General features: G+C 39.0%; 1 protein-coding gene across 1 annotated transcript in view; it reads left to right on the top strand.

The window, feature by feature from the left end:
- Positions 1 to 27,316, top strand: part of EPB41L4A (erythrocyte membrane protein band 4.1 like 4A) — a 134,081-nt gene that overhangs the window by 32,129 nt on the left and 74,636 nt on the right. Inside the window, exon 2 of the mRNA XM_067315419.1 lies at positions 20,090 to 20,194. Within this exon, the coding sequence (XP_067171520.1) occupies positions 20,090 to 20,194 (105 nt within the window). The remainder of the gene's footprint in view (positions 1 to 20,089; positions 20,195 to 27,316) is intronic.

Genomic DNA, 27,316 nt, shown 5'->3' on the forward strand with positions numbered 1-27,316 from the left:
GTGAAAAATCGAAGCATTATTCTGGTACAATAGAGGTGATTATAGCTTGCCCTATTTAATCTGTCCAGTTTTCTCTTTTAAACAGTAACAGCTCGTGTTAGTATCTGTAGCTAAACTGGTAGAATAAAAGCATGAAATACAAAAGTAAATGTAAGAATTGCAAAGTCAGTCATCTATATTATAATTAATGCCAAGCTATCAGATCATATTGTGCTTGAAATGGCCTCTGTGTGGGTCACTCTGATGCTTGTATTATTGTTTCAAAATGGACCTGTTAACAACACAGTAATTTATTGAGAGTAGACTGCTTGAACTAAGAGACTTTCGTTAATAATTATTGAAGGGAACTTGTGACAAGTATTGCTGGCCCAGACCTTTCTAACTTTTTTCTTTAGAAACTCCTCAGAGGTAACATTTCTGGAAATTGTGCTAAAGATAAACAGAGATTAATGCTATGATTGACTTATATATATATAACCTATCTTTCAGTGTGTTTACTTTTAAAGTTAAATGGACTTGCTGGTTAATATCAGAATAGTTCACTGTAGTTAAGTTTTGTTGGTGTAAGAGCTTGGAACGAATTTTGTGAAATTCTGCTTTCCTTTAATATAAAAATATATAAAATATAATTTTTGGGGTAGTCTTTATGAGTATGTGCACTGTGAATTAATCATATGCTCTCACAAATAAATATTTTTGGTTTGTGTATTTATACCTTCAAATTATGTTTTCAAAATTAAATAACTAGCATTTAGATAAACAATATTTTATTATCTTAGTAAGTGTACTGTTTGTAAGCTTTTTATTTAAAAAAATACCGATAATGCCTGCTAACTCCTAACTGAATCTCTATTACAGGTTTTATTAGGAGTTGGCAGTTTTGCAAACCAATTTCCAGAGTGTTTTGGGCCGCTGGTAGTCCAAACTGTGGGTTGAATAGCAGTGATATCAGCTGTATACATTTCCATAGTATTTGCTGCATGAGGAAGAGGTTTCTTACAATTCATTGTTCCCAGTTCACTCCTCAAAGTCAAGGGTAGGGGCATCCTTACCCAAAACTACTGCTTTAATAAATTAATGCCATGTCTCTTTTCAGCCAAATGCAAGTAATATGATTCGTCATTATCTTCTTCTGTATGTTGTATAATGTATGACTATTAAGTTATATCATAGGATAATTTAGATTGGAAGGGACCTCTGGAGGTCACACAGTCCAGCCACCTTCCAAGGTAGAGCAGGTTGCTGGGGACCTTGCCCAGTTCAGCTCTGAGTATCTCCAAGGATGGAGGCCCCATAGCCTCTGGGCGACCTGCTCCTGCACATACCGCTCTCAGTGGGACATAAGGCATTTCCCTTGCTGCATCTTGTGATCGTTGCCTCTTCTCCTTTCGTTGTGCATCTTTGGCGAGGGTCTGGCTCTCTCCTTTCTGACTGCAGCACCTTCCTCCCTTGACTTTCTTCCCTGCAATGTAGACCAACCAATTTTTTTAGCCTCTCCGTGTCTGTTACGTGCTGCAGCCCTCGCACTGTCCTTGTGGCCCCCTGCAGGACTCGCTCCCAGTTTCTGTCCATCTCTTTTTGCATGGGACTTGTGTGAACTGTACTGTGGTTTCCTTTTGTCTCTAACCCTACCAGTCATCTTTGTTTAACTCTGGATTTTAAGGCTGCATACATTCATTTGTTTTAGTGTAGTGTAAAAGAGATTTCAGGTTGACTGGAAAACTCAGAGGGCATATTGCATTCCTGCTGGTGTGGTTAATCTGTGTGACTGGACCATCAGGATGGTTTAACAGCGCTCTGCACTTGATACCCAGGAGAATGCCAAACAGCTGGTGAATTGCTCTTCCACCGAAGCTGCATTGCACCACTTTGTAAACCACTAACTCGGGATGTTTAATGACAAACCAGTTGTGCTGAGTTCAATTAATGCGTCTTTTCCCTTTGTATCCCAATTTGTTTCTGCTTTGTGGTGTTTCAGCTGTAACAGGAACATATGATGTTGGTCTATAAATGAATGTCCCTGCAATTTTGTCTGGTTGACTTTCACCTTGTTTCTACTGATCCTGTCCTCAAGATAGTTTTCTTCCTATATGGTGTGTCTGTCCTCTTCCTTTATACTTCTTATTTTAAATTGGTATGCACGTACTTCAACTTCTGCAAGTGCAAAAGATATGAAGTGAGATATGTTCCACCTTCAGTCGTAGAGGAACTTATTTTGGTAATGTTTCTTTAAAAAAAAAAGAAAAGTCTGCTGTCATTTTTCTTTTAGCTAGCTCCTTGTTTGTTTTACACTTCCTCCACCATACCACATTTTATCCAATTTAATTAATAACTTCTCATGTAATACCAAACCAGATATTTTACTAAAGTTCAGACAGATGAGATGTACTGTGTTTTCTGTTCCTGAAAATCACCTCTCTGAGCAGAGAAAGGTTTTGGCTTAGTGTGTCAGCACAGTTTACCATTAATGAAATTATGCTATGCTGTATCCTGTTTACCTGCATGGCTTTAATCATTGTCATCTTCAAAATTTATTCTAATTTTTTACACTAGTGAGGCCAGACTCATAACCTGATTTTACAGAAGAGGAAGCTGAATCAAAGTGAGATGACTCAGGCAGCCAGTACAGAGTTGAGAATAGACACACATTTTCCTGATGTCTGCCCATATATAATATGCAAAAAAGCTATCTTTTATCTCTGTCTAGATTATGAAGATGATAAATTATCAAGACATCTGATATGTACTTTCTGCTCCTAATGAACCTAGAAGTCTCCCAGAGTGATAGAGCTGTGAATATGCCAGGTTGACTGCACCCAATCTTAGGTGTTTCGAGTCTGGCTTATGAAGGTAGGGAAACAGAAATATTAATGTTTGTAAATGAGTTGGAGAGAAATATTTGTTCTCTTTGTACTTCTAGTGGCAATCCATTCTGCTTGTTATTTTTGAGGTATCTGTTTCTCAAGTAAGTGACTTGAAGAATTTGGAAGCAAAATAGCCTTATCCATAAGAGATTGAAACAGATTTCCTTGGCTTTCCAGTCTAAGTTATTTAGGTTTTATATTAGTGCTTAATTTGGTAAATCTTATCTGCTTAAATGCATGTGTAAAATAACAGGTATTTTTGAGTAATATTTTGTTTGTGCAGTGTATTCTGCATTAGGACAGAATAACTTGAGTGTCTGCTGTCAAGGTGGTTTGTCACCAGTTGTCACCTGTCAAACAGTGAAATATTTTTAAAGCCTAGTTATGCTATTTGGTTTTGACAGGGGAGCTATATACCTTTTCTCCTTTGTAATAGTTTGGAGAGTAAACATTGTATAGAAAAACAGAATTAGGCTTACAGCAGTGTGCTGTTTGACATACCAACAATGTTTTTGACTTCCCAGCAGCTGTGCATTTAAGCTATTAAAACATATCTGTTAGATTTGTTGCCTGAAACACTACTGACAACTGCTTTGTAACTGAGTTTTTTGAATATTGGGTGTGCTGGTGGTGTAACTTGCCATGTGGGTTAAACTGAATCTATTCTAGTCCATACCAGCTGAAGACACTGGAAAGTTTTGACCATCTAAGGTCTTGCTGCACTAATAAAACTGAACAGGTAGGGATTTTTTTGCCATTGCTCAGTTAATCTGTGGCAATGTGATTCCTTAAGGAATGGGCCTGGAATTAAGTTTCATGACCACGAGTGGTGTCTGTGTGTGTGTGTTTTTGTTTTGTTTTGTTTTTTAATCCAAAAGAAGTAGTTGCATAATGGAATCTAATGTTCACTGCTGTAGACTTAAAATATGGAACTCTCTAGTATAATTTGTGTAATTAACCTACTTTATCTACTCCTGGTATTTGTGTGATAATATTATGTTTAGAAACAAAAGGCTGAATTCACTCTTGACAGAGCTCCATTGTCTTAGCTGGAATTATGCCAGAAAAGAAGAAAGGGCCAGTGAGTACACAAATAAGCATTTTGGTGAGCAGTATTTTGCTATATTGATTGTTTCATGTTTTATTACATGAAGCGCTAGTGATTGTGCTTGTGAATCTGAAAACGAAGAATGGAAAATTTTGATTCTTTCTGAAGTATTGAAGGGAAAAAATGTATACAAGGCTTTTCTATCAGATCCCGAGGAACTTTAATTATACTAAAAATACACACGATCAAAAGGAAGTTAATACAAGCATAGAAGCAGCTTAGAGTCTTTGAATCTTAACATTCTCTTGCCTTCTTACTTTTAGTATTAGGCATATTGTAGCTTCAGTAAAAACATGCAATATTTTTGTTCTTGCTGATTTTCATATTTTTAGACCAAGATTTAATCTTGTAATGACAACCTGAAACAAAGAAATACAGGGGACGTGTTAAAGTGTTGCCCACGGGTATATAGTGATGAGAAATTGCTCCTTTCTGCTCCAAACGCTGTTGTAAATGACATCATTTGTTCTTGGAGATAATTGTCCCCTTAAGTTGAAGATTCTCCTATTGTTTTTGCCTATTGCAATTCGGAAGAAGTCAACAGATGAGTTTGCTTGGTTCAGCAAGACAGAACAGTCAGATGTTACTCTGCTTTGCATTTGCAACAAGAAATTGGCAAAACCAGCAAGTCTGAATTGAGCAAAATGCACATCTTACTTGGTTGCTGAGTACAACGGCCTGGATGGACCATTCTTAATGTGGCTGCTTTGTTCTCAAGTGTTAAGAGGTTGGCAGCTCTCCTTTCCAGAACGATGCCGAGGCTCCTCTGCTGCAGTGAGGAAGGAAAATACTGCAGTCCTTTCCAAGTCCTAAATCTATATACTGGAACTCTGGACCACCTTTTTTTCTGCTGGGATAACTCAGTAGAGACCAGAATTTTACTGTGCCTGTGGGTAAGGGAAAAAGCATAACTTCCCTGAGTTTGTACAACCTATGTAAAAGCCTAAAAGAATTGCAGCCTATGGAATATAGGGACTTTCCCCTTTGGTATGTTGTGCACTAGCACAGAAAGGGCAGAGTGGAGGTGCCGCTCCCTCTTATTTTGTTTGCTTCCTATTGTCTGCACTTGATTATCATATTATGCTGGTTCTGTGTCAAAATGTGACATCTCCAAATCCTCAATTCTTTTTCTTGAGCAAATGTCAGCAGCTTATTTCAGGCTTTGATAGTCTCTTCAAAGTGCACTGTCAGTGCTGCCTTTCTTCACAGTGTTCCCAAGAGACTCTTTTGCTTTTATTGTAGGGAGTGACAACCAGGCAATAGCTGAGTATATAAAAATCTTCAGGCAATTGTAAAGTGCATAAACATGAACAGTAAGAATGTAAGAAAGTGTGAACTTCATGTGGGAAGAAGCTGGACTTGGCACTGAGACCAGAGTGACGAGGCAAACCTTCAAAGTCCTCCTTGTTTATTTTCCGTATTCTCGTAGTTGACCTGACTCATCTTTGATCATGCTTCCATCAGTGGGTTATTTTTTGTATTGCAGTTCTGAATTCTGCAATTCTTTTCCTCATCGCAAGTATTTTGGAAGCTTAGGATACCGGGAAGGTATTGGGAGGATACTGTACTCTCAGACATGGAGGAGAGAGATCCCTGCCTTTTGTGGGGTCGTCTGGGAGGCCCAGGCCTCGGAGGGGAGTCTGAGCTGGCTTCGGAAGCATCCAAGCCACTTCCGTTAGGTAATAAACTCCTCCTTAGTATTAGCACAAATGAGATGCATGGCATTGGCATAGTATTTTATTACTCCCAGACCCAAGCTAGTTTTATAGCACAGATGTAAGTCTGAGTTTTTAGTAACATGCCTAGGTCTTTGAATACATTTATTTTGTAGGTATTTGTATTGCATGAAACCTTAACAGAGGGTGAGTAAATAAGTGCCTCAGTCCTTTCCTGTGGCTGAGGCATTGTGGTATATCATGGGAAAAATACTTTGGCTTGGGAGGGGGGTCTGGTGGAAATAATGCTGGGATGAATTTTCACTGTGGTGTAGGCGAATATTGGGCTAACATACGTCCACGATGAAATAAAATGTTTGGTTCATATTCTTCTGATGAAAAACTTTACTGAAACCTTCCTACCCTGGGAGATTTTGGTTCAAGTTAAAGCCCATCTTCCAGTGGGAAAATACTCTGTTTGAAATCTTACTACCTGTCCTTTTATTAGCTACGCAAGATGGAGTTTCAGATCTGACTCCGGCTGGAATGAGTTGGTATTTTGGAGGCCGTTTTAGAAAAAAATGAAACTCCCTGCACTGCCACTTTTTAAACAACAGATACAGTTACCTTTAAATTATTTTAAGGGATTCCTTGTAAATGTATATATTTAAACGTATACGTTTTAAAGTTCGTGTTTCATGTGACAGTCCTGATGCAGTTATTGTCAGCAGACAAGTTTTGTCAGTAAGAGTTTACATCCTCAGATCAAAATTATGCAATAAGGAGAGAGAGGAGAAAACAAACAACACACCCACCAACTTTATTGTACCAGGAAGGGTGCTCAGTGACATCTCACTCTGGAACATGAGTCTCCCTGACTTACAGTAACACTCTGAGGAGCTCTACCTGGGCATGTCTCATTTACCAACCCATTGCCAGAATGTTTGGCTGTAGGCATGGTTTATGTCCGCCAGAAGTGACACACTTTAAAAACTTAAAAAAATGGTGTTGCTTAATTAAAATGCAGGGGGACCCGGGGGCTGTTACTTTATTCAGTTCTGCTGAATAGGCTGCTAGTCTTGCTGCTATTAAACAATATTATTTTATCATCGGCCAGTGAGGTCAAAACTGAAGGATGTGAGCCTTCCCTCTTCAAACCAAAGGGATTTTTGCCTTTGAATTTTCAGTGTGAATGGGATCAAGTCTAATTCACACAGTAAGCTATATTTAATGTAAACAAAAGTAGTGCTGCCAAAAATCTCATATTACAATTTTCAACACAGATCAGAGATGAATGAATAATCATTTTGGCTTCCAAAAAGAGATAGAACTAAGCATGTTTCAAGCTAAACAAAAATGTTAGCAGTAATATTCTATTTGAAATTTAGCAGTCTAGTCCACAATACATGTTGTGATTTGCCTGCCGTGAAAGAAGTATACTGGGCATTTCCAGTACTTTAAAATAAGTCACTTTAAAGTACACTCAGTCAAGGTTTTGCTAGTGCTCTGTGGCAGGGTACACTGCAACAGAATTGAACGTATTGCGATGGAGATTTCTGATCGTTAAACACTAGTGCTTATCTGCAAGCTTGTGAATTAAATGACAGTTTTCACAGTCATTTTTCAGTTTCATAATTTGTTTTGTTTTGCTTATAATTTTCAGTTATTACTCTGTTAAATTATTCCAAGGGAGTTGGGAGTTGTTTCTTGCTTGGGTCCAAGCAAAAGTGATTAAGCCTATGACTCCAGTGGTTCCACTGTAAGCAATTATTGGCCTCACACAGATTTTGGGTTGAAGGCTTGGTTTCTTTGGTAATAAAAAGTACTAGTAGAAATCTTATTTCTAACATTAATCCAAAATCCTCTGCCCCAGAAGTCAGTGATAAAATTCATATTGACTTAAATAGGACCAGGTTTTCACTCTAATTATCAAAGTTCTCTCTGAGTGGAAAAACTAGCTGAGTTATTTGCACATCACTGGCAGATTCTAAACAGATACTTTTGTCTTTTGGTATTAACCAGAATTTTTTTCTAATGCAAAATGTTTGTGATTTGATTAATGTCTCTATTTAAAAAGCTGTCTTTAAAACTCTTTTCCTTCTTGCGTGAGAGCTGTGAGCAGATTCATGGAGTACAACAAATAGGCATCCCCATTAGCAAAGGGTAGCATGCCTGAGGCACTTTATTAATTAACCTCTTGGGTCTGATACTGAAGATGCTGGAAGGATCCATTTTTCACTAGAATCACAGAACTTAGACTGTTGTGGGCATTGAGGGGTTAACTGCTCGCGTATCTGTGAACAAAGACTCCTGTTGATGAATAGACATATTCTTTAGTTTTGTACTTCTTGCACAGAAAGAAGAGTTTAGTTCTGAAATATTCAGTGTGCAATATCCTGTTCTCTATATAGATTTTTGTGCTATGTCTATCACTATTGTGCCTGTCAGCTGGGAGTGAAGCAACTTTCCTAATGCAGCACATGTATATGGTCTTGTCATCTTCTCCTTCATGGACAACTATTGAAGAAGTTCTGTTTTGGTAGGGTTTTATTTTATTTTTTTCTTTAATATGTTTGTGCAATATTTATTTTAGCAAAAATAGCCAGCCACCATATTTGGGATGTTCGGCTCCTTGTAGGTTCTTTATCAAAGAACAAAAACCTTCTGTAGGAATAGATTTCAAAGTCAAGGTATAGCAGTTTTTTGGTTTGTATCTTAATGTTAAAAACATCTCTACCCAAAAACTGTTGTATGTTAAATTTATTAAAAAAAAAAAAAATTTGGTGATTTTATTTTTTATTGATGAGTTTACAATTCAGTTGTAACAGGTCGTAAATATAGTTTTAGAGAAATCTTACTAGAAGATCTTTAAATATATACAGTGCATATGAAATCTTCTTTGCATGTGGTGGCCATCCCTCTTATGAAGAGGTCAACAGGGGAAAAATTTGTTGGTAACATTAACATAGTGCATACATTCAAGAGGCTGAATTAGTGTTCCACTGACTGCTTTAATTGCTCAATTTCTTAATCTGTATGTCATTATTTGACCTTAGTGCTTGCTTTTTACATTTGTTTATGGACAGGGGTCCCCTTCTCCAAAAAACCTGACTCTGGTTTTGGTTTATGTGAATGTGCAGGGCTGAAATTTGCAGTGATTCCAGAACTGACTGACAGCAGGATGAGGCATCCAGGCTGTGAGAGCGGTGGGAGAAGGGCAGGCAGCACTGCTAGTCACAGGCTGCAGTAGGGGGCTAGGAGCTGTGATGGATATGATGCAGCTTTTTCATTCCCCTCTGCTGTCGTGAGGATGTCAGCATCCAGCCTTTCCCGTGGATTTTTTTTTTTCAGTAAAGAGCGTTGAAGTTGAGTGCAGCCCAGTAGCAGTAAAATGGTAATACGACCTGATGCGGTATGTGGCACTGGATAGTAACTCATCAGGACAACTAGAAACTCTAGAAGGATAGGATAGAATAAAGGTGTATAGAGTTTCTCCATTAGCAGTCATTACAGCATGCTAATAGATAACTTATTCTTGTCCTGATGCTTGTTTTGTTGTGCTTGGGTTTGCTATTAAGCTTATCTAGAAAATTACTTTTAGAACAAAAATAATTCCAGTGTATATTCTATTATTTATATGAGGAATGTCTATTAAAAATTATTTTTTTAAATTTTAATCTTTAATTTCTCAAACACATTTCCAGATGGATATTATGACAATTTTAATTAAAATTGAAGTTTTCAGTAGAACTTGATCAGTTTTATAGGCAGCATCATAGCAATTGAATTATCAAAATTTTACAGAGAAAGTATATACTTTTTTACGATAATAGATATAATCTTTTGCCTTCTATCAGTATTGCAGGAGTAAGTAATTTTCTTGTAACAGTCATAAAATGAGAAGTTAAAATGAATCAAATTGGAAATATGATATAAATTTTAAATAATGAAAATTATGTTAAATCTTGGGAAAGTTGTTTGGGGGATGTGGCAGATCATCATCCTGTACAACTTCTTTTAAAAAGAAAGTGTGTGTTTTAATGAAAATATGTACAAGCACAGTTAGATGAATCTTAATGGAAAAATAAGCACTTTCACAGAACTAAAATGCATTGCAATGTGGACTTCATTGAATTTGCTAGCAGAAACACCCAGTTTGCAATTGACAGGTGGAAAGAAATAGCTTGGCTAGCTTGTAGGATAGCAGCAAATGAAGATATCTTCATTTATATCTTCTTGATTGGCAGTGCTTCTGCGTTTCCTGATTACAGATGCTAAAGAAACGCACCACCAGCACCTGGTGAGGCAGAAGACAAGTACATGCAAATTTATAATGCACACACCTCTAATGCATTCTCACACATTTACTTTAAATTATTCCCAGTTAATATGGAAGACACGTCCCTTTGGGCCCACCAGGGCCTGGGCAGCTCCGAGAGAGGAAGCGCTTTTGTTTCAAAAGCTGCAAGGTGCCTTCAAGGTGCGGCAGGTGCATCCTCTTTGATTTTGGTCATTTTGCCAGAGCAAAGCTCAGTGAACCCCAAGCCTCCTTATTCTAGCTTGTGCCTCCTTCAGAGAGCGCCTCTAGTTCACACCAAGCCTGAGATGACTTCAGCAGTGCCTTGGCAGAGTTCACACTGTGGAAAGGTCAGCTCTACATCATCAGAGTGTGTGACTTGCAGAGGGCAAGATGCAGAAGAGCCCCAAGATGTGTGCTGTGAAAGGCTTGTTTAATGGAGAAGGCTACACTTCCCTCCCCCCCCCCCTTTCCCTGCGTCACCCATGTCGGAACCAGAAAGAAAAGGCCTCTCTGTCCCTTCAAGAAAATGAATTCTCTCTTTGTCCGTCCCATGTATTTTAGAACCCATCTAAGAAGGGTTCCACTGTTCCTCTGTTTTTCTGGTAACTTTTTCTCTTGAGCTTTTTGTAATATCTCTTGACTGAACGATCATGTGGTAGTTCAGTTAATTGAATCGAATTACAAACAAAACCAAGTCTGTTCCTTTGATTACAAAGAAGGAAAACATGAGAAATTTTTCAAAAATATTGTTTGAACTGAGCTTGACTGAGGCTTCTAAATCATGCATCTGCTTGAAGACAGATTTAAACCTCTGATAAATTCCATCCTATCCTTTACTTCTGAACAAGAGGAGGGAAACAAAATGTCTAGAGAACAACTTGAGATGGTAATTCTCAAATAAATTCTCAAGTTGCTCACTGCATGGACCAGAGCTCTGAAAAGACTTAGACGAAAGAAGTGGAGGCTAGAGGCAGTTAGAAACAGAAATGTGGGATTACCAAGGTAAAAGTCAGAGAATAGCAGAAATAGAGGCCATTCACATTTGTAAGCCATATTGCAGGAAGGGCAATCAAGAAATTAACAGCCTCACCAGGGCAGAGAATGAGTGATGAAGAGGATACTGAGTTTGGTCTTTGCTTAGGGAGAGGAAGAGTAAGAAGGTGGTTTGCTCTTTGGTCAGTCTTACGTTGCTCTGTACAAATGAGCTTTTGCAGGTGTGCTCAGCTGTGACAGTACAGTTATTCATTCTACTACTGAACTGCCAAAAAGAGCATTAACAAGATCTGCCCTAATCTGTTCTCCCTCCCATTTTTCTTTTCTTGTTCTTAAAAATACCCCACCCAAAAAAAAACCCCACAAAACAAACCCAAGTCAAACCCCCAAATGCTCTACTGATCAATACTTGGAGCCAACTTCTCCCCATGACAGGAGGATTGTAACTGTCTTACTACTGTGCCGAATAGCTGAAGGAGTAGAAAAATCCTGAAACGCTTTGACAGAATGTGTCTCTTCTCTTTAATTTTAAGACTATTTCTTTCTGAAAGCTTTTTCAGTATTTAGCTCCTTACTGACATTCTCCCTTGAGAGTTTCACACTTAAAGCAGTTAGTCAAAGTACATAACTTATCAAAACCGTAAGTTCTTGTGTTCTAAAGCTGCAGTGTATAATAAGCTTAATGTGCTCCAAAAATGTATACAACACCTGATTTAAAATATATATGTTTAGGTTGATGACCATATGAGAAATTAGAAGTGTTAGAACGGAGGCTTGGGTATTTAAAGTGCCTCCCTGTGTACATAGTCACAGATCACAAAATCATTTGCAGAGGTGGAATGGAACCAAAAATGCCAGAACTAATGACTAAAGCTAAAAGAGTGTACCTTTATATTTATTTCCAAAATTGTATCTTGTGTGTACATTGATGGAGACAACCTGAATGATGTTGCTCAAGTAAAACATAAGAAGTAAAGAGAGTATATTACAGGTAAATAATCCAAAATAAGGCAAAAAAATAAAAAAGGTGACAGGGAAACTGAAAATGCTTCAAACCAGATTTATCTCAGTATAAGGCAAGATAAAAAACCCTTCAAAGTTAAATTTTTAAAACAGCAATAAACTTGTATGAGAGAGGTTTTGAAAAAGGTTTCAACTAACGGAAAAAAGTATTGTAGAAATCGCATCGAGAAGATTAGTTAGAAAACATGTGATGCTTCCTGTATTTGGAAGGAATATAACCAAGATAAAGACAAGATCTTTCCTCTGCTGAAAGAGAGCTCTGCCAAGACACTGCTGAAGTCATCTCAGGCTTGGTGTGAGCTTGAGCTGCGCTCTGAAGGAGGCACAAGCTAGAATAAGGGGGCTTGGGGTTCACTGAGCTTTGCTCTGGCAAAATGACCAAAGTTCATCTCTTCCATGCTTGAAGGGTTTCACATGTTCTTTGGATCTGGAGCAAGAGTTTTTGGCAGTTTTCCACACCGTCCTTTAGGAACTAAGTGCAAAAACCCAAGCTGTTTTTAATGCTGGTGGGATATGCCTGTGCAGGGGAGAGTAAGGTTTGGAGGAAGCAGCCTCGGCAAGCTCTCTGTGCAGGCCCTGCTGCCCCCTGTCCCCATGGAGCACGCTTCAGTACGCACCCTGCCTGCCTGCAAGGGCACTAGGGCAGAGCAGCTGGCTCATTGGATTCCCCCTTCCCGCACCAGCTGCCTGCTGTAAGGCAGCCCAGGTCTGGGCCGTGAACTCCTACATCTCCTGCTACGCGCCTGCCGCACCACGAGGGCACCTTGCAGCATTTGAAACAAAAGCGCCTCCTCTCTCGGAGCTCCCCAGGCCCTGGTGGGCCCAAAGGGACGCGTCTTCCATATTAACTGGGAATAATTTAAAGTAAATGCGTGAGAATGCATTAGAGGTGTGTGCATTATAAATTTGCTTGTACTTGTCTTCTGCCTCACCAGGTGCTGGTGGTGCGTTTCTTTAGCATCTGTAATCAGGAAACGCAGAAGCCCTGCCTATCAAGAAGACATGCCAGGTCAAAAGCTATGATTTCTGACTTAAGAGGTTTTGTGAGGAGTAGAAAAATAATGATAGCCAACCTCATAGCCATTCTGAATGTGTGGTGTTGTCCTGTGTTTTTGAATTTCATTATAATAATGTTCTTTTCTGTGGTGTAGGAAATACCCAAAGTATATGGGTATCACAGAAGTGATCGCTGATATTTCCCACTTCAGTCCAGCTGTTTTCTGTGAAAAGTTGAAATGCTTTATTGTAGGTAACATAACTCGCCTGTCATATGGTAAATCTAGATGCTAACAAGCTGCCTAATGTTAGTGTATAGGTCAATGAATATTTTTAAATAAAATTGATATGACGTGAATCCCTCTACATGAACTAGTTGCTGCCACTTTATAAAATACTGTTTATGACTGATGAAGGATCAACTTTAAGGCATTATTAAGTATTAATTACACTTCTGAAATCTACTGTTCTTTCCATTAATATTGTGCTTACTTTAATGTCATCTAATGTCTGTCACCTTTGCCAGACTTTGACTCCCGCTTTAGGCATTTCTCTTTATAGTGCGTGTGCACACGCACAGATTGCATTACTATACCAAGTAAATGTAGTCATTCATCGTTATAGGGTACTGTGGCTCAATATATCTGTCTGGATGCTTTTAAACTGACTGCCCTGAATTACAGACAAATGTTGCAGACTGAGCTGATATTACCATATGTAATTTTGAATAATTTTCACGATCCTTACATGTTACATCCTGGGGCAGCTCTTAGGTTTATTTACTGAGATATGCAAATTGCAGTTTTCCATTTGCTTTATATAACTCTAGGGTTTTGTATCAGACATGCAAGAGTAATCAAAATTACAGGGCTTGTGGACATTTAATGAGACACTTTTTTTTAGTGTTCGTGATAAAGATAGTAAGGGAGTATATGTTTGCTTTTATATGCTCAGTGAAATCCTTATCTACCCAAAAAGAAGCACACTGAGCTGAAGTAGTTTCCCGTAAGCCAAATATTTCAGTGTTTTTTTTTTTTTTTTTTTAAAAAAACACTTCTCAGAATCAAGAAGATCAGTTTACATCTCTCTGTGACTAAACCTCAAAGTGCAGTCTAGCTGGTAGGTACAAGGGGAGAGGTTTAAGTAGCTGGAGATCCTACTCACTGGAATTTTACCCTCTGTTAAGGAATTACTCCCAACATGGATTTTGAAAGATACTTAGAAATTTGGGACAGGTAAACTAATTATAAAACCAGACAAATTAGATGCGCTTTCAGACATGCTTTTAGACCAGCATTCCCTAATCAGAATGAGTTAGTGTAACTTATATTAGTAAAAGCAAAACAACACATCTATGTGTGTCTTCATATATATCACTTGAAAAATCAGTGCCTTCGATAATATTCCAGCTAACAGAGCAGCTGCTGTGTAGAGCTCCTCTCAGGAGCAAAGGTGGAGAAGTTTGTGCATGTGTTTGCAAAGGTGCGAGGAGCCCTCAGTGAGGGGGAAAAAAAGAATTGAAAATGGGTTGGCCTGTCTGCTGTCAGTGAAAAAGGAGGAGAGGGGAAGAGATGAATTTGCACCATTTGGTTTGTATGTTTGTATGATGTGTAGTTAGGGCAGATGGAGCTATTTCATTTGTGTGTGTTAAATCCTCAGTTCTGAACATATTTACTTCTGTTATGCAGTTGTGTTGGGGAATGTCTGCATGTATAAAATTACATTAATTTTAATTCCTCTCTGTTTGGACATGCATTCTGCAAATTAAGGTCAAGCTGTTTGTGTAGATGAATATTGGTAAATATTAAACACTGTTAATTTAAAGATCATCTCTGCTTGAACATGCATTGGGCTGATTGAGGCCTGGCTGGTTGTTTGCCTCGTGGAAAAGAGGTGCTTATTCTGTGGTGGTAAAGATCACCAAGAACTTCGATTTCAGAACCCTGAGCCTTGCTACTTTTATAGCTAGAGGGAGGTAAAAAGCTGTGGTGGCATTTGGTCTTTTCTGAGCTTGAGATGGGGGCAGGGGAGGGTCTTTGCAAGAACCACAACAGTGTGCAGTGAGAAAGAGCTCTTTAGAGACACTTGTTTCTGTTACAGATCTACCAGGGATGGAAGGAACTGATGGCTCTACTTGCCATCAGTTGTGTGACTCTGTACAGTGCTTTTGTACAAAATTTTCATCTGTGCTTAGTAACACTTAGGACAAAATCCTGCAATTCAGTCTCTGAAAATCCTGGGTAAATGGTACTGTCTGGGGGGCGTCTGCCTGAGCACCCAGATGCTGTAGGGCTGGTCTGTGTGTGTGCAGTTGCTGTGATGGACATGTCCAGAGCTGCACAAGCAGCAGAACAGGGGCTTCCCCTGTTTTTTGGGCTTTCTGTGCTCCCACGTGCTCCAGCCCTGACACATGGGGAGCACTTCCCATTTATTGCATAGGCACAAGCTACTGTGTAGCATGTAGGGGGTGGATCAAGCACGCTTCCAACTCGAGGGCTTGCTAGCAGCACAACCCCTGCAGTCGAACACCTGGCAGGGAAATCTGAGGACCGTAGTATGTGCTCCTGCCTCTCACAGCACAATTGTCATCCCCCGTAGCATCCTCCTTGACTTTCCATATTCTAATGAAGTTCCTTGTTCAACATCAGAAGCCTTCTGCTCTTCTTGTTATTGATATCTCATGCCAGTGTATAAGCAGAATAATTAACTCAGTATCAGGTGTGACTTTCCAACAGACTCAACAATGGGAGAAAAAAATAGGAAGGTGCATCAAAAGGCAGCAGTTCTGTTAAACCAAAGTTCTAAGCCTTATATTTTTAAGCAGGGGCTCATGGATTCATCTGCATCTTCCTTAGCATCTATGAGGTTGCAAGAGACAGAGTCTGGTAAAGGCAGCAGATTGAATTACTTTCAGAAGAAAGGTTCCATGGTCACTGCCTGGACTAAAAGATATCCTGCTGTGTTTTATTTTGCTTTTAATAAGTTGGCATTTCACTCCCTACGCAAGTTTCCTCTTGAGAGAGGGACTAACATCCTATGGAGGCTGATGTTGCTGTACTTCTAACTTTGTGTTTAAATTCATTGTTGACCTCGACTGTAGATCTGATTTGGCTTTCCCTGCTGTGTACGATACAAAGGAGAAAATTAAACAATATCAAACCAGAAAAACCTCACTGGGGCTAAAAAGCAATGAGCAGCGTGGAAAATAGGAATTCCTGATGACTAAATATGCAGTAATGTGAATATATTGAAGTATAGTACTGTAGCATTTTTAAAAGAGCAATTTCTTTTTGATTAAAGAAATACAATTAAAGCAAATCTCTCCTGAAGGTTCTGGCTGTCATTTTCTTTAGCCAGTAGAAACCTGCCTTTCTGGTTTATGAAGCCATGGTGCTAACATGTGAAGCAAGATGTTATGACTCATTTGAACAATTCTTTGTTCTCTCTTGAAAGCATTGCCAATGATATTTTCAAATAAACTTATTGTACTGGGGTTTACCCCTAAGAATGCAAACCTCTAGCAAGTCTGAGCTTAATGCAAGGCAGATTATACAGTTTTTGCAGTGCTGTATGCTGTGGATTAACTTTGTTAACACTCTTTGATAGTTTTATTCTGCAGTTTTGGTGAATTATGTTATAATTTTATTGCTGAGACAGCTTTCCTTCTGAATTTAAAGAAGTTTAAAGAGAACTTTCTTTCAATGCAGTGTAAAAAGTGCATTTCAAGACTGATTAGTAGTCTCTTGGGCTTCGTCAGCAGAACTGCTTTCCGGGCTCCAGCTGAAGAACCAATTTACTTGCATGAAACACTGAAATTCAGTTGGCTTAAACTGAGAACTTGCTAACCGAAAATGAGGCTACCTTGGTTTCAGCAAGGCTCTGAGCTGGGTCTGAAGAATTTTCCTTTGGTGTTGGTGATAGGTGAGGTTGAGTAAAGTGTGGTTAGAGCGGTTCAGCAGGGGCAGTGAACAGGCCTCACCTTGGCAGTTGCCTGGTGGAGCGCTGCCCTGCGCACCTGCAGGGATCACTGAGGGTTATGAAATGCCTTGGTGAGGAGTGCTACGGAGGCAATTGCACACAGTGTGTTTAGGCTGGGGATAACCAACACATTGAGCATATTGGGCCTGTAGGTGTGGAGAACACCCAGCCATTGTAAGATGGCTTTGCACAGCCTTTGGCCACAGCTGGATCACTTGTTTCTGCAGGAACTGCAGTGGTGGAAACATTAACTGAACTGCGTTAAGCAAATAAATTAAGATATATTTGTTTTCTTTCTCAGCTCAATGATAGAAGTAAAAATAGTTGAAAGGCTTTTAAATATCATTACCATTTATCTCTGAAAGGAAAAAAGAGAAGCTTTAATTTCTGCCAAACCAGGTGTGAAATGTGCTTGTTTCTTAGGGATCACGCTGGCTTTAACCTCTGGGGGAGGAAAGTTGTCCCAAAGACTCTTTATTTACTGTGAGCCCATTGCAGCCCTAAGCTGACTGAAAATGAAACATGCCAGCCAGGTTAGCTGAATCCTAAACTGGTGTGGGGTAGTATAAGTTAAACTCTGTAGGACTTTAGTTTCTGTTTCATTTTAGTCTAGTATCTTGGATGATTCCCAGGAGGGTGCATAATTACCATGAGATATTTGAATGGAAAATGGACTGCTTCATCTTTGTCCCTGGGTTGCTTTTTTTTTTTTTAATAAGTCCTGCTAATAAGACTAATTGATGGTACAAATCGTTTTACTGGTCAAACAAAAAGAGTGACCAGCTCATTGAAACAGAGTGGTTTGAAGCCAATCACAGAATTTCCGCATGCCTTCGGTAGGCCCTGCCCAGTTTCCCTCCACCAGCAATAACACAGGCAGCTCTGATTATACCTTCTGGAAAGGCTTTACTAACCCTTTCCAAACCCTGTGGCACTGCACAGCTGAGTGTGCATTTCATTCCATCTGCAATATTCCTTTTGCATTTACTACCCAGTTTAAAGTGCTGCAATAATTTATACCTAAATGGAATCACTCACAGTTCAGTGCAAGAGCTTTGGAGTCAGGGCTGCTTTTTCATTGTGTGCTTTTCCGGTGCCAGTTTCTAAAGGACACTGGTGCAGTCCTGGGTTCCCAAGATTTGGTCGTAACTGTTTAAGGGATGGTTAGAACAGTTGCTTCCAAGGCTGAAGGCAGTTGTCTCTTACAGGAAGTATGAATGATAACTGTATGTGCTGTTCAGTTAGGTAGATGTCTCTCCTGCTTCTTTGAATAACAATTTACAGAAAATGAGGTGGGATGGATACTGCTGCTATCTTGTATCCTTGCTGTCCTGTAATTTAACCCATCTTTTTTTCTGAGGTGTGTTTTGTTTTATTTCTGTGTTTTTTGCTATAGTGCTCCTGACTGTCACTTTATAGCTGAGAAGGGCTGAATCTTGTCTTGTGTTGTTTTTACAACCCAAGTTCAGTTTTTATTGGGGATAAGATAAGATCACTGTACTTCTGTGCTTTACCTAAAATACTAAAGTGAGATTTAGTGAATTTCTGCTAAATGTAATCATGTTTTTCCTAAGTTTTTTTCTGTTATGTGGCTGATGATCAAGTCTGCCTGTACATGCTGAGGAAATATGTAATTCCAGTTGCTTTGTTCTCTTATCTTGAATTGGCATAACTATTCAGTGTAACTGGCCTGTATGATGGCATTAGACTGTGCCATACTGAGACCCTTTCAAGAACTGCTCCTGTTTAAGCAAACATATATTAAATTAGTTGAATAGCATGAATAAACAAGTCCCAGCCTACCAGAGATGTTTATCTTGCCATTACATACTTAGAGCATGATTGGCCATCTGAAGTTGTTGTACTGACCCTGCCTTGGTGACTGTGTACAAATACCGCACAAATGCGCCTACTCAGAAAGAATGACTGCATCGTCATGGTCATTGTTTGACTGATAGTTCACTAGCAGAGCTAAATGAAATAAACTTAATATTTGTTGCCATTTTAGTTGTGAAATTGTGATTTTTTGCCTCTAGGTTAAACAGCAGAACAACACAAACAGTATTTCTCAATCTCAACTTCCTGTTTCATTTGTCTCACACTTTTACTCTGATAGAGAGGATCAAAGCAGATGTGAATTGGTTTTTGAAATCCATGGTAAGTTGGTAATTGATGACACATCTTTCATGTAGGTGTACTATTCGCTGTTCTGTCGCTGTTTATACAAGCTTCTTGCAAATAATCTTTCTGCATACGCAGACTAAGTGTAGGGCAGTTGGCATGCACGGATATCCTAGGGCCCTTGTATGTATGTACATGTAAAACGGTTAACCAAAACCTCGTTATGACTTATTTCCATATTTTTCTGTGGAATTTAGGACTATAGTAATCAAAGGCTTTAACTGATTCTGAAGAGGGATCGTTCTGTGTAATTATTCTCAGTCTCCCTAGTGTGTTTGTTGTTGCCTACCAGACGAACCAATAAAAAAGAGGCCTTCAGGTGGCAGCAGGCATTTTACAATACGTTGTCAACAGTAGAACTTTGTTTGTAATATTGTCGCCAGTATTGTTTGCAAATACTGGAGTAGACCCTTAATGAAGTAGTATTCAAGAATACAGTGGGATTATTTGATTCAGGGTGTTGGATTTCTCCCACTTCTGCTATCAAAAACATTTGAAATGAAAACAAATAAACTCCAACCTTATTCCCCAAGAGTAATAATGGAGTAGCTAATAATTCATAATTTATGTCTTAAGGACAGACTTTTGCCTCCTGATCTTCAGTGTCAGCATTTGAGTGACAGGCCTGTGCTTGAAGGAAGAGTGTGATTTCAGAATTGAGATATGCCATGGGGATTAGTGTGTTGATCAGAGAGCAGAAACTTGCTAGAAAAATGCTAGGTTCACTAGCGTTGTATGTATGCAAGTACTCTTAAGTAGTTTCTTTTGTGTCTGTTTACCTGCTAACTACCTAACAATATTTACAGAATGGCTAATTAAACATGTATCAGGACAAAATATTTTCTTCTCTAAATAGCTGAAATTTTGGGTTAAGGCAGTGGGAACTGCCTCCTTGTTTAGACAAAGCTAACTGAATGCATGAATGCCACTGAACGTAGCTGACAAAGGCAGAGCATCTTTTTGAAAAGACCTTGTAAATTCTTTCCCACAGAAGTCAACGAAAGGGTCGGTTGTCCTGGGCTACGTATTTCGTCACTTAAACCTAGTGGAGATAGATTACTTTGGACTGCGCTATTGTGACCAAAGTCATCAAACGGTGAGTAAAAGACACGCCAGATTGGATTTTCCATTTGTAAAATTTACCCTCTTTTGACCTTTGCCTATAGAGCATTAAACTGTCATACTTTCACTAACTTTTGCTATTTCATGAAACAGTTAGTTTTCCAGTAAAAATTTCCTTGTGTTCATTAGCATTAAAATCTTGGAATAGACATTAATGTTTTAGACAGGAACAGAATCAAGTCCTAAATTCTGCATGAGATGTTGAAAATAAAATGAAGAAAGTATGACAAGTAAAAAATTGTCACAGTAAGTAGGGTTAAAATTTTTTCCATTTTAATGTTTTGCCCTGAACTCAGTGCTTAGGACATGATACTTTCCTGACTAGGAATTCCCTTTGAATGAACCCATTGTAACTTGCTCCTGTTTTGGCTGGGCCTGGAGTATCTTGAAAGCAGTGTCCCCAAGTGGGTCAAAAGCTGATTTACTTGGGCCACTTGCTGATCTGCTGTCCTAGAGCGTAGCCCCTGCTTTGAAGGAAGCATTTGGCTGTCAGGACATATTGTATGGTATGGTGGCTGCTCAAAGTTACCTTGCTAATGAGTTTTAAAACTGTGCTCTTGAGTTAGTCTCAAAGAGAAAAATGTGTCTGGAGAATTGGCCACCTATTAATATACTGCTGTTGGTGAGGAATATTTTACTATTTAATTTGTCAGGTTATTTGTGATATTATGTATTTAACTGAGTGATGAATAAAATAGATTGGACAAAAGTGTATATTTTAAAGAGCACAACACAATTACAAAAGAAAATTTTTATTAAGGGTTTGAAAGAACCTGTTTAGTTATTCTTCCCATTATTCTTGCATGCCTCAGCACTTCCAGTTGATTTCGTGTTGTGCTAGTGAACTACCTCTTATGTAGGTGGTATCATAATTATTTTAGTAGTACTTTGGGTCTAATCAGGGAACAGGATTTCATTGTGCTATGTAATGTATGAATGCATAACAGTTAAGTGGCCCCTTTTGAAAAACTAACAAACTAATTATCAAGTGAGAGAGAATAGCTAGATGCAGCAAAGAGACAGACAGACCAAGATGACAGTGAGGAGACCATGGACAGTAGGACAAAGCATAATTGGAAGACTCTGTTTCTAGGGTAGTAATTTGGTCATATTACATGGATTTCTCTATCGACATTCCAGGTACCCCCAAACTCTTCATGTTAAAAGAACAGTATTTAATTTCCAAAATCCAGCACTTGAAAGTTAGGAATTGCCAAATTTACCATTCTCAGTGAAGTACTTAAGCTGTGTCTGTCTTGTGCTCTGAGCAAGGCAGAAGTCCTAGGGAAAAACAAAAAGTATTTGATCTTATAATTTGAAACTATATCAGAATGAACAGGTGGGTTGAACTAATGCTATAGGATGTCAGTAGTGTTTCCTACCCTTTGAGTGCTTTGGTTGACAGACCACACAGTGCTCTTTTAACATAGTATAGTACATTTTTTGGTAAAGATAGTTTAAATGAAAAATAGTTTTAACTGATTGTCACTATACCTCTCTGTCCTTGTCATGAGCCCTTCACTCAAGCCTTTTGCATTGCTGCACAAACTGTTGGCACTTCAGTCCCACTAAGCTGAGAGCAGATACAGCCTGTATTTTTCACTGTGGATGGTCAGCTGGGTCCTGACCGATGGGGCATGTTTTGTCTTCTGCCTCACCTGTCAGCAAAGTGGTGTGTTGTGCCCCATCTGGTATTCTCAGGCAAGACGTGATTGCCAGAGTCTGTGCTGGAGAAGCTGAAAATGGCTTAGGAAAGTCTGTCCTGCCTTTTACTCTCTCACCGCTTTAGTATTTGGGAAAACAGCAGCCTTATGATTTCTCTCTCCTTTAGTGGAGGAGGGACCAAATGCAAGGTAAGTCAGTGTTAGGAGGCCCACACAGGTCCCCTGCTCATCTCGCTGCCAGTTCCCACCTTCCTACGGCTTCCAGGTGCTCCCATGTAATGACTGCTGCTACTGCCTCTTTGGCGTCAGCAGTGTGCCTTAGGAGGGCTGCACCAATTATTATTTTGGCAGGATGCCAGTATTTTCTTGCAGCATACAAAAGAGGGAATGGAAATGGCAATTTTAACACATTATATCTCAGGAAAAGCTGAGCAGAATTTGATGAGACAAAGGGCACTTTTGTAGTCTGAAGGCACTTCCTTGCTAAAATCACAAAAACATGCTGAAAAAGTCATGCTATTAGAGCTCCTCTTATGAAGAAGATTTTGAGATTCTCTTATTGCAGAAAGCTAGACAACCAGAAGCATTTTAAAGATCCTTTGATAATAAAAATTGTTTTTTACTTGCAGAAACCTGTCTGCATTTTACGTCTCACATTTGGTCAGCTTGCCACCTCACCATTCCCAACTAAACTCTTGTGCTACACCTGCTTGGCCTAATGCTGCTGCTGGAGGCACATCTCGGTGTGATGCAAAGATCTGCCTTCTCCACTGTAACGCTAACCTGAGCTGTTAAATTCACAATGAACAGCACAGTGATATTGGCTTAGGGCTATAAAAATACAGAAAGCAGTGTCACCATGTAAATTCAGCAGCATACCAAGCTGGTTTCCCCGTCCCAGTTAGTTCAGGTACAGTGCTGTGCTAACACATCTGTACTGCTCCAAGATCTGGAGCTAACATGAGATTGGCACCACTGTACCTGCGTACACCGTACCTGTGTACCGTGCATCTAATGGGTAGTGTACATTTGTTTGAAATAAGTGTTCATTTGGGTGTTTTCTTCCCTGTGGTGTGGAACCTCTGTTTTGAGCATACAGGTGTGATAAAACAGCACGTAGAAGGTAGCCCTTGGCCATGCATTTTGCAGCTGGGTAGCCCAGAGGGGATGCAGAGGCAGTGGGGAGATGCTGATCTTGGTTTCTTCTGAACCTGAGCTTTCTACTGTGAGTTGCCCTGCTGCAACCAGGTCAGTTCAGTTATGGCAAAGTTAAATATAGAAGCCAGTGCCATGAATTTCGTATCCCAGCAGTGTGGACTCACATATGCGAAGTAGGTTTCTTGATCCATCCTACATAATTAATAAAGAAACTGCAGCAAGCTCAAATTGGCAGGTTATTATACCAAATTGGTAGATGGCAGAAAAGTAGCAGATTGAATGGACTGTATGCAACTTAACTGTAGAAAAAAAGGCATCATTCTAACAAAATACTTGCTTACAATAGAAAATATCTGTCCTTTAGGGCATTATTGTAACATAATGTAGTGTGTATTTTGATCTCATGAGCTTGGAAGAACAGATGAGCTGTACTTAGCTCATGCTTTGTTTTTTGTATGGGTTTGACATTTGCCATGAACACAGTACACTAAATCAGCTAGAAAGAAAAAGACCTGTGCTGGTTAAAATAGACTGCATAGCCAGTGAAAGGAAAGTGGGAGCTGATAATATTGCTGAGAAGCTAGAAACTGTAGAAGATTGTTAAGGGAATGAAACAACCTGAACAAAGCTGATGGCCAACTGAATTAAAGGCAGGAAGAATGAACTTTTAAAGTGTAGTAGGATCAAAAGGAAACTCATCCTCTGGTATAGATCTAATATTAAATATAAGCAATATAACTTTAGGTTCTAAAAAAAAGGTAGAAGTATTTAATACATATTTGTATTTTTAGGAAATGCCTGACGATTTATACATTTCCTTTAAGATAAGGAAACACTTTGGGTAATCTCTTTAAATGTTATGATTTCTTTTGTAAAAGTGAACAAAAATTGGCATGGGTGAGGTGATAGGTACAACTTCGTAAGAGTCTGATTAAGATGCCCAGGGTTTTAGTTTGAAATTGATAGATTTGCCTCCACTGGACACTTCATTGACTGATACCACAGCAAATGTTTCAACCTAGTGAATATTTTGTTTCAGTTAAGTTCATGGAATTTGACCTAGATTTGACCCTATGCAGATTCAAGGAATGAAATTCATGGAAAAATGTTTGCACTCATTTAAAGGGCTAATTATAAAATAACACGTATCCCTCTCACAGCTTTGTCTCAGTTTAGAATCTTCATAGTGGAGCCAGATTTGTAGAAGCACGCATGACAGTAGTGCCTGTCTGTTCTTAAAATGCCATACACTTTTAAAAACATCTTTTTTTTAGTAATTCCTTCCTAAAAAGGAAAAAGGAAAATTTTGCTCATTAATATCAAGTAAATTTATCATCATTCTTAGTAAATAATAATTTCTGTAGTAAATAAAACAAATAGTAAATTGTCTTTGTAAATAGTAATCAGTAGATCAGTAGGCATCAATTTAGTAATTGGATAGTTGCATTTGTTAGCACTAATGAAAAATAGTGATTTTTTTTTCCCCCATTTCTTCTGTGAATGTTAAATTTCCCTTTCAGATGCACATAACTTAACATCTGCAGTTAGATGGGTAGATGCTGGGTCCTCCACTGCTTTACAGTGGTGATGAACTGCTTGTAAGTCAGATAACTTGCTGCCTGCACAGGAGAGATACAGGCAGGAAGTCACTGAGAAGTCGCAGGCTGGTTGCCAAACAGATAAAAAGAATGAGACTCCATGTCTCATGCTTCGGCACCCATGAATGCTGAGTTTGTTGTCCTCACCTGCTGTGCAAGTGTACTGGATTAGTCGGAGGGACTGCTTTTTTGTTTTCTTCCTCTTGGCTCTTTAACGATTTAACATGCAAGTTCAAAACTGTGACTCTATCCAACATTATTTATATGAATATACAAACATGATAGGTATACAATACACATTATTATGCATACTTGCATAAGTATGCTTGGAGGGCTCTGCTGCAGGGGGGTTTTGTTTTTGTAAAAGTTCTCGTGTTCATTGTGCAAGGCAGGCTTGAAGAATGCCTTTCCGTTATCCATGAAGTCCCATCCATCTTTGGCTTATAAATAAAATGATAGAATACACCCTTTCCTCCCCTCACCCCTTGCATTCCTCAGGAAAAATTTGGCAGCCTTTACAATAATAAATTGCTGCACAGTGATTTTAAGCATGGCTTTGTGGCGTTGCCGCAACAGTAAATACTTACTGGGGAAGTGACAAAACAGTCTAGATTCTTGTATCTTCCCCCCTTTTCAATATCCCAGCTGCAAACCAGCCTGAGCTGAACCGTTTACCTACGCAGCACAGGAATCTAGAGGCCCATGGTACCCTCGGAAGAGCATTTTCCTAGTGCCAGCCGATACTGGGTTTTTCCTAGCGCAAGTAGCAGCAATCTGTCTTACAGTGATGAGGGCTTAGAATTCCTCCTGTTGACTCAGTTTAGGGGAAGGAAAAGAAATGTTTAACAATACGAATAACCAGATTTGTTCCCTTTCCTCTTTTCAGATTCCCTCTGAATCTGAATTTTGAATTTTCCCTCTGAATTTTGCCCCCCCCCCCCCCAACTTGGAAATTGCATTCCAAAGACTGTACAAAGAATATAGTTTAGGTTGCAAGGTCAAGTACTGCATATGAGAATTAAGACTTCTAATGCAATTTCAATGTGCTTGCATCGTCTATATATGTGATGATACAGTCTTTAATTACATGGCCGCAATCTGTTTTATCCCGTCAAGGCTAGTGTATTGCATGGATACAAAAGGCAGCAGAATTCAGGTTACAGAGACAACCAGAAATCTGTAATACTCCTGTGCTTGACTTGGCAACTTTACTGATGATACTTCAGCATCAGTTTTTTACATACAATTAATCCATCTGTGCATCTAACGCTAAAAAAGCAAAGAGGACTATAAAACACTAAACAATACAGGTTCAAATCCTGATGCTGATTTCAGTTCAGTTAAGGAAAATCGTATTTGCTTTAAAGACTGATGAATTATTTTGTGATAGATTTTGATCTGATTTTGAAACAGCGTAGTTTTGATCTTTTGCAGCATAACACAAAGCTGTCAATGAAAGCAAGCTAGCTTGGCAATGTATTTTTCACACTGTGATGCCAGTTTTGGAAAGAGGGATGTTCTAAGGTCAGAATGTGCAGTATACTGTCATTTTTGCCCTTTTTTGCCTGTTGACTTTGAAATCTCTTTATTTTGTCAGCTTGCTTACTGTGCTAGCTCAGATTATTGCTGATAGGAATTTCTAATAGGTTGTTTGAACAAGTGTGACAAATTTTTCTTCTCTTCCCACCCTGTGTTGAGGTTAAGAGGGTTTATATTTTTGGATAGTTACTGGATGTATTCAAAGCAAATACACGCTGAATATTTTTTTTCTGTAGGAAGTTTGAAGTACCTTATCATCATTCTACATCATTGTGAAGCTGTCAGTTTTGACTCGTGAGAGTGTAAGAGTCAAGTGTAAGGTTTCCCTCGTGCGTGAGGTGCCATCTTAATTATTTTATTTTTAAAATGCAGCTCACTGAACGGACGGATGATGATTCTTGTAACCTTAGTTTGTGGCAGTGCTCAACAAATATTCCTGGATGTGAGATGGCAATATCACTCCAGTAGACCAAGAGCAAGGCATACGGCTGGTTCTAGTGCAGGTGGATCAGCAGCTAATAGAAATAGTTTGTTTTCATGTTTTGTCAAAATACTGATAGTTTTTTACAACCAGTTATTCACTTAGTTGTTTGAATTTTTTCTTTGAATTTTTTGTAGTGTTTTTCCCTCTCTTCTGTATGTTACTCATTCTAATAGTGAAATTCTTTACTCTGGAGATGTTCTCTGGCTAGAAGAGGAAGATTTTTGATTGATCAGTTTAGTCTTGTTCTCTATGGGGTTAGCTCGGTGAGCAGGTAAGGAGTCTCTTCATTCACTGATCTCGTCGTTCCTTGGTTGAAAGTGGGGGGCACAAAAGGAGTAAATTCAGGCTGCCTCAAAAAGCTCTTTTCAGAAGCTGTGTTCTGCAGCCTTTTTCCTTCCCAGGTTTTAAAAATGTGTGCCGTTTTTGGCTTGTCCAAAAAGTTCATGTATGAGGGCAGAGGACAGAAAAGAGTGAAGATAAGAATTGTCTCAGCAGCTGCCCCTGCACTTTTTTCTGATAATTGAATCATAGAAATGTCAGGCTAGAAAAAATAAACTAATGACATGGTTGCAAGAACAGGATGTGCATCGTGCTGGTGATCCACGTAGCCATCGTGAGAAGTATCCAGCTGGTCTGCAGAACTGCGCTCAGCA

This window comes from Apteryx mantelli, chromosome Z (genome assembly GCF_036417845.1).
Source record: "Apteryx mantelli isolate bAptMan1 chromosome Z, bAptMan1.hap1, whole genome shotgun sequence".
Classification (NCBI taxonomy): Eukaryota; Metazoa; Chordata; class Aves; order Apterygiformes; family Apterygidae; genus Apteryx; species Apteryx mantelli.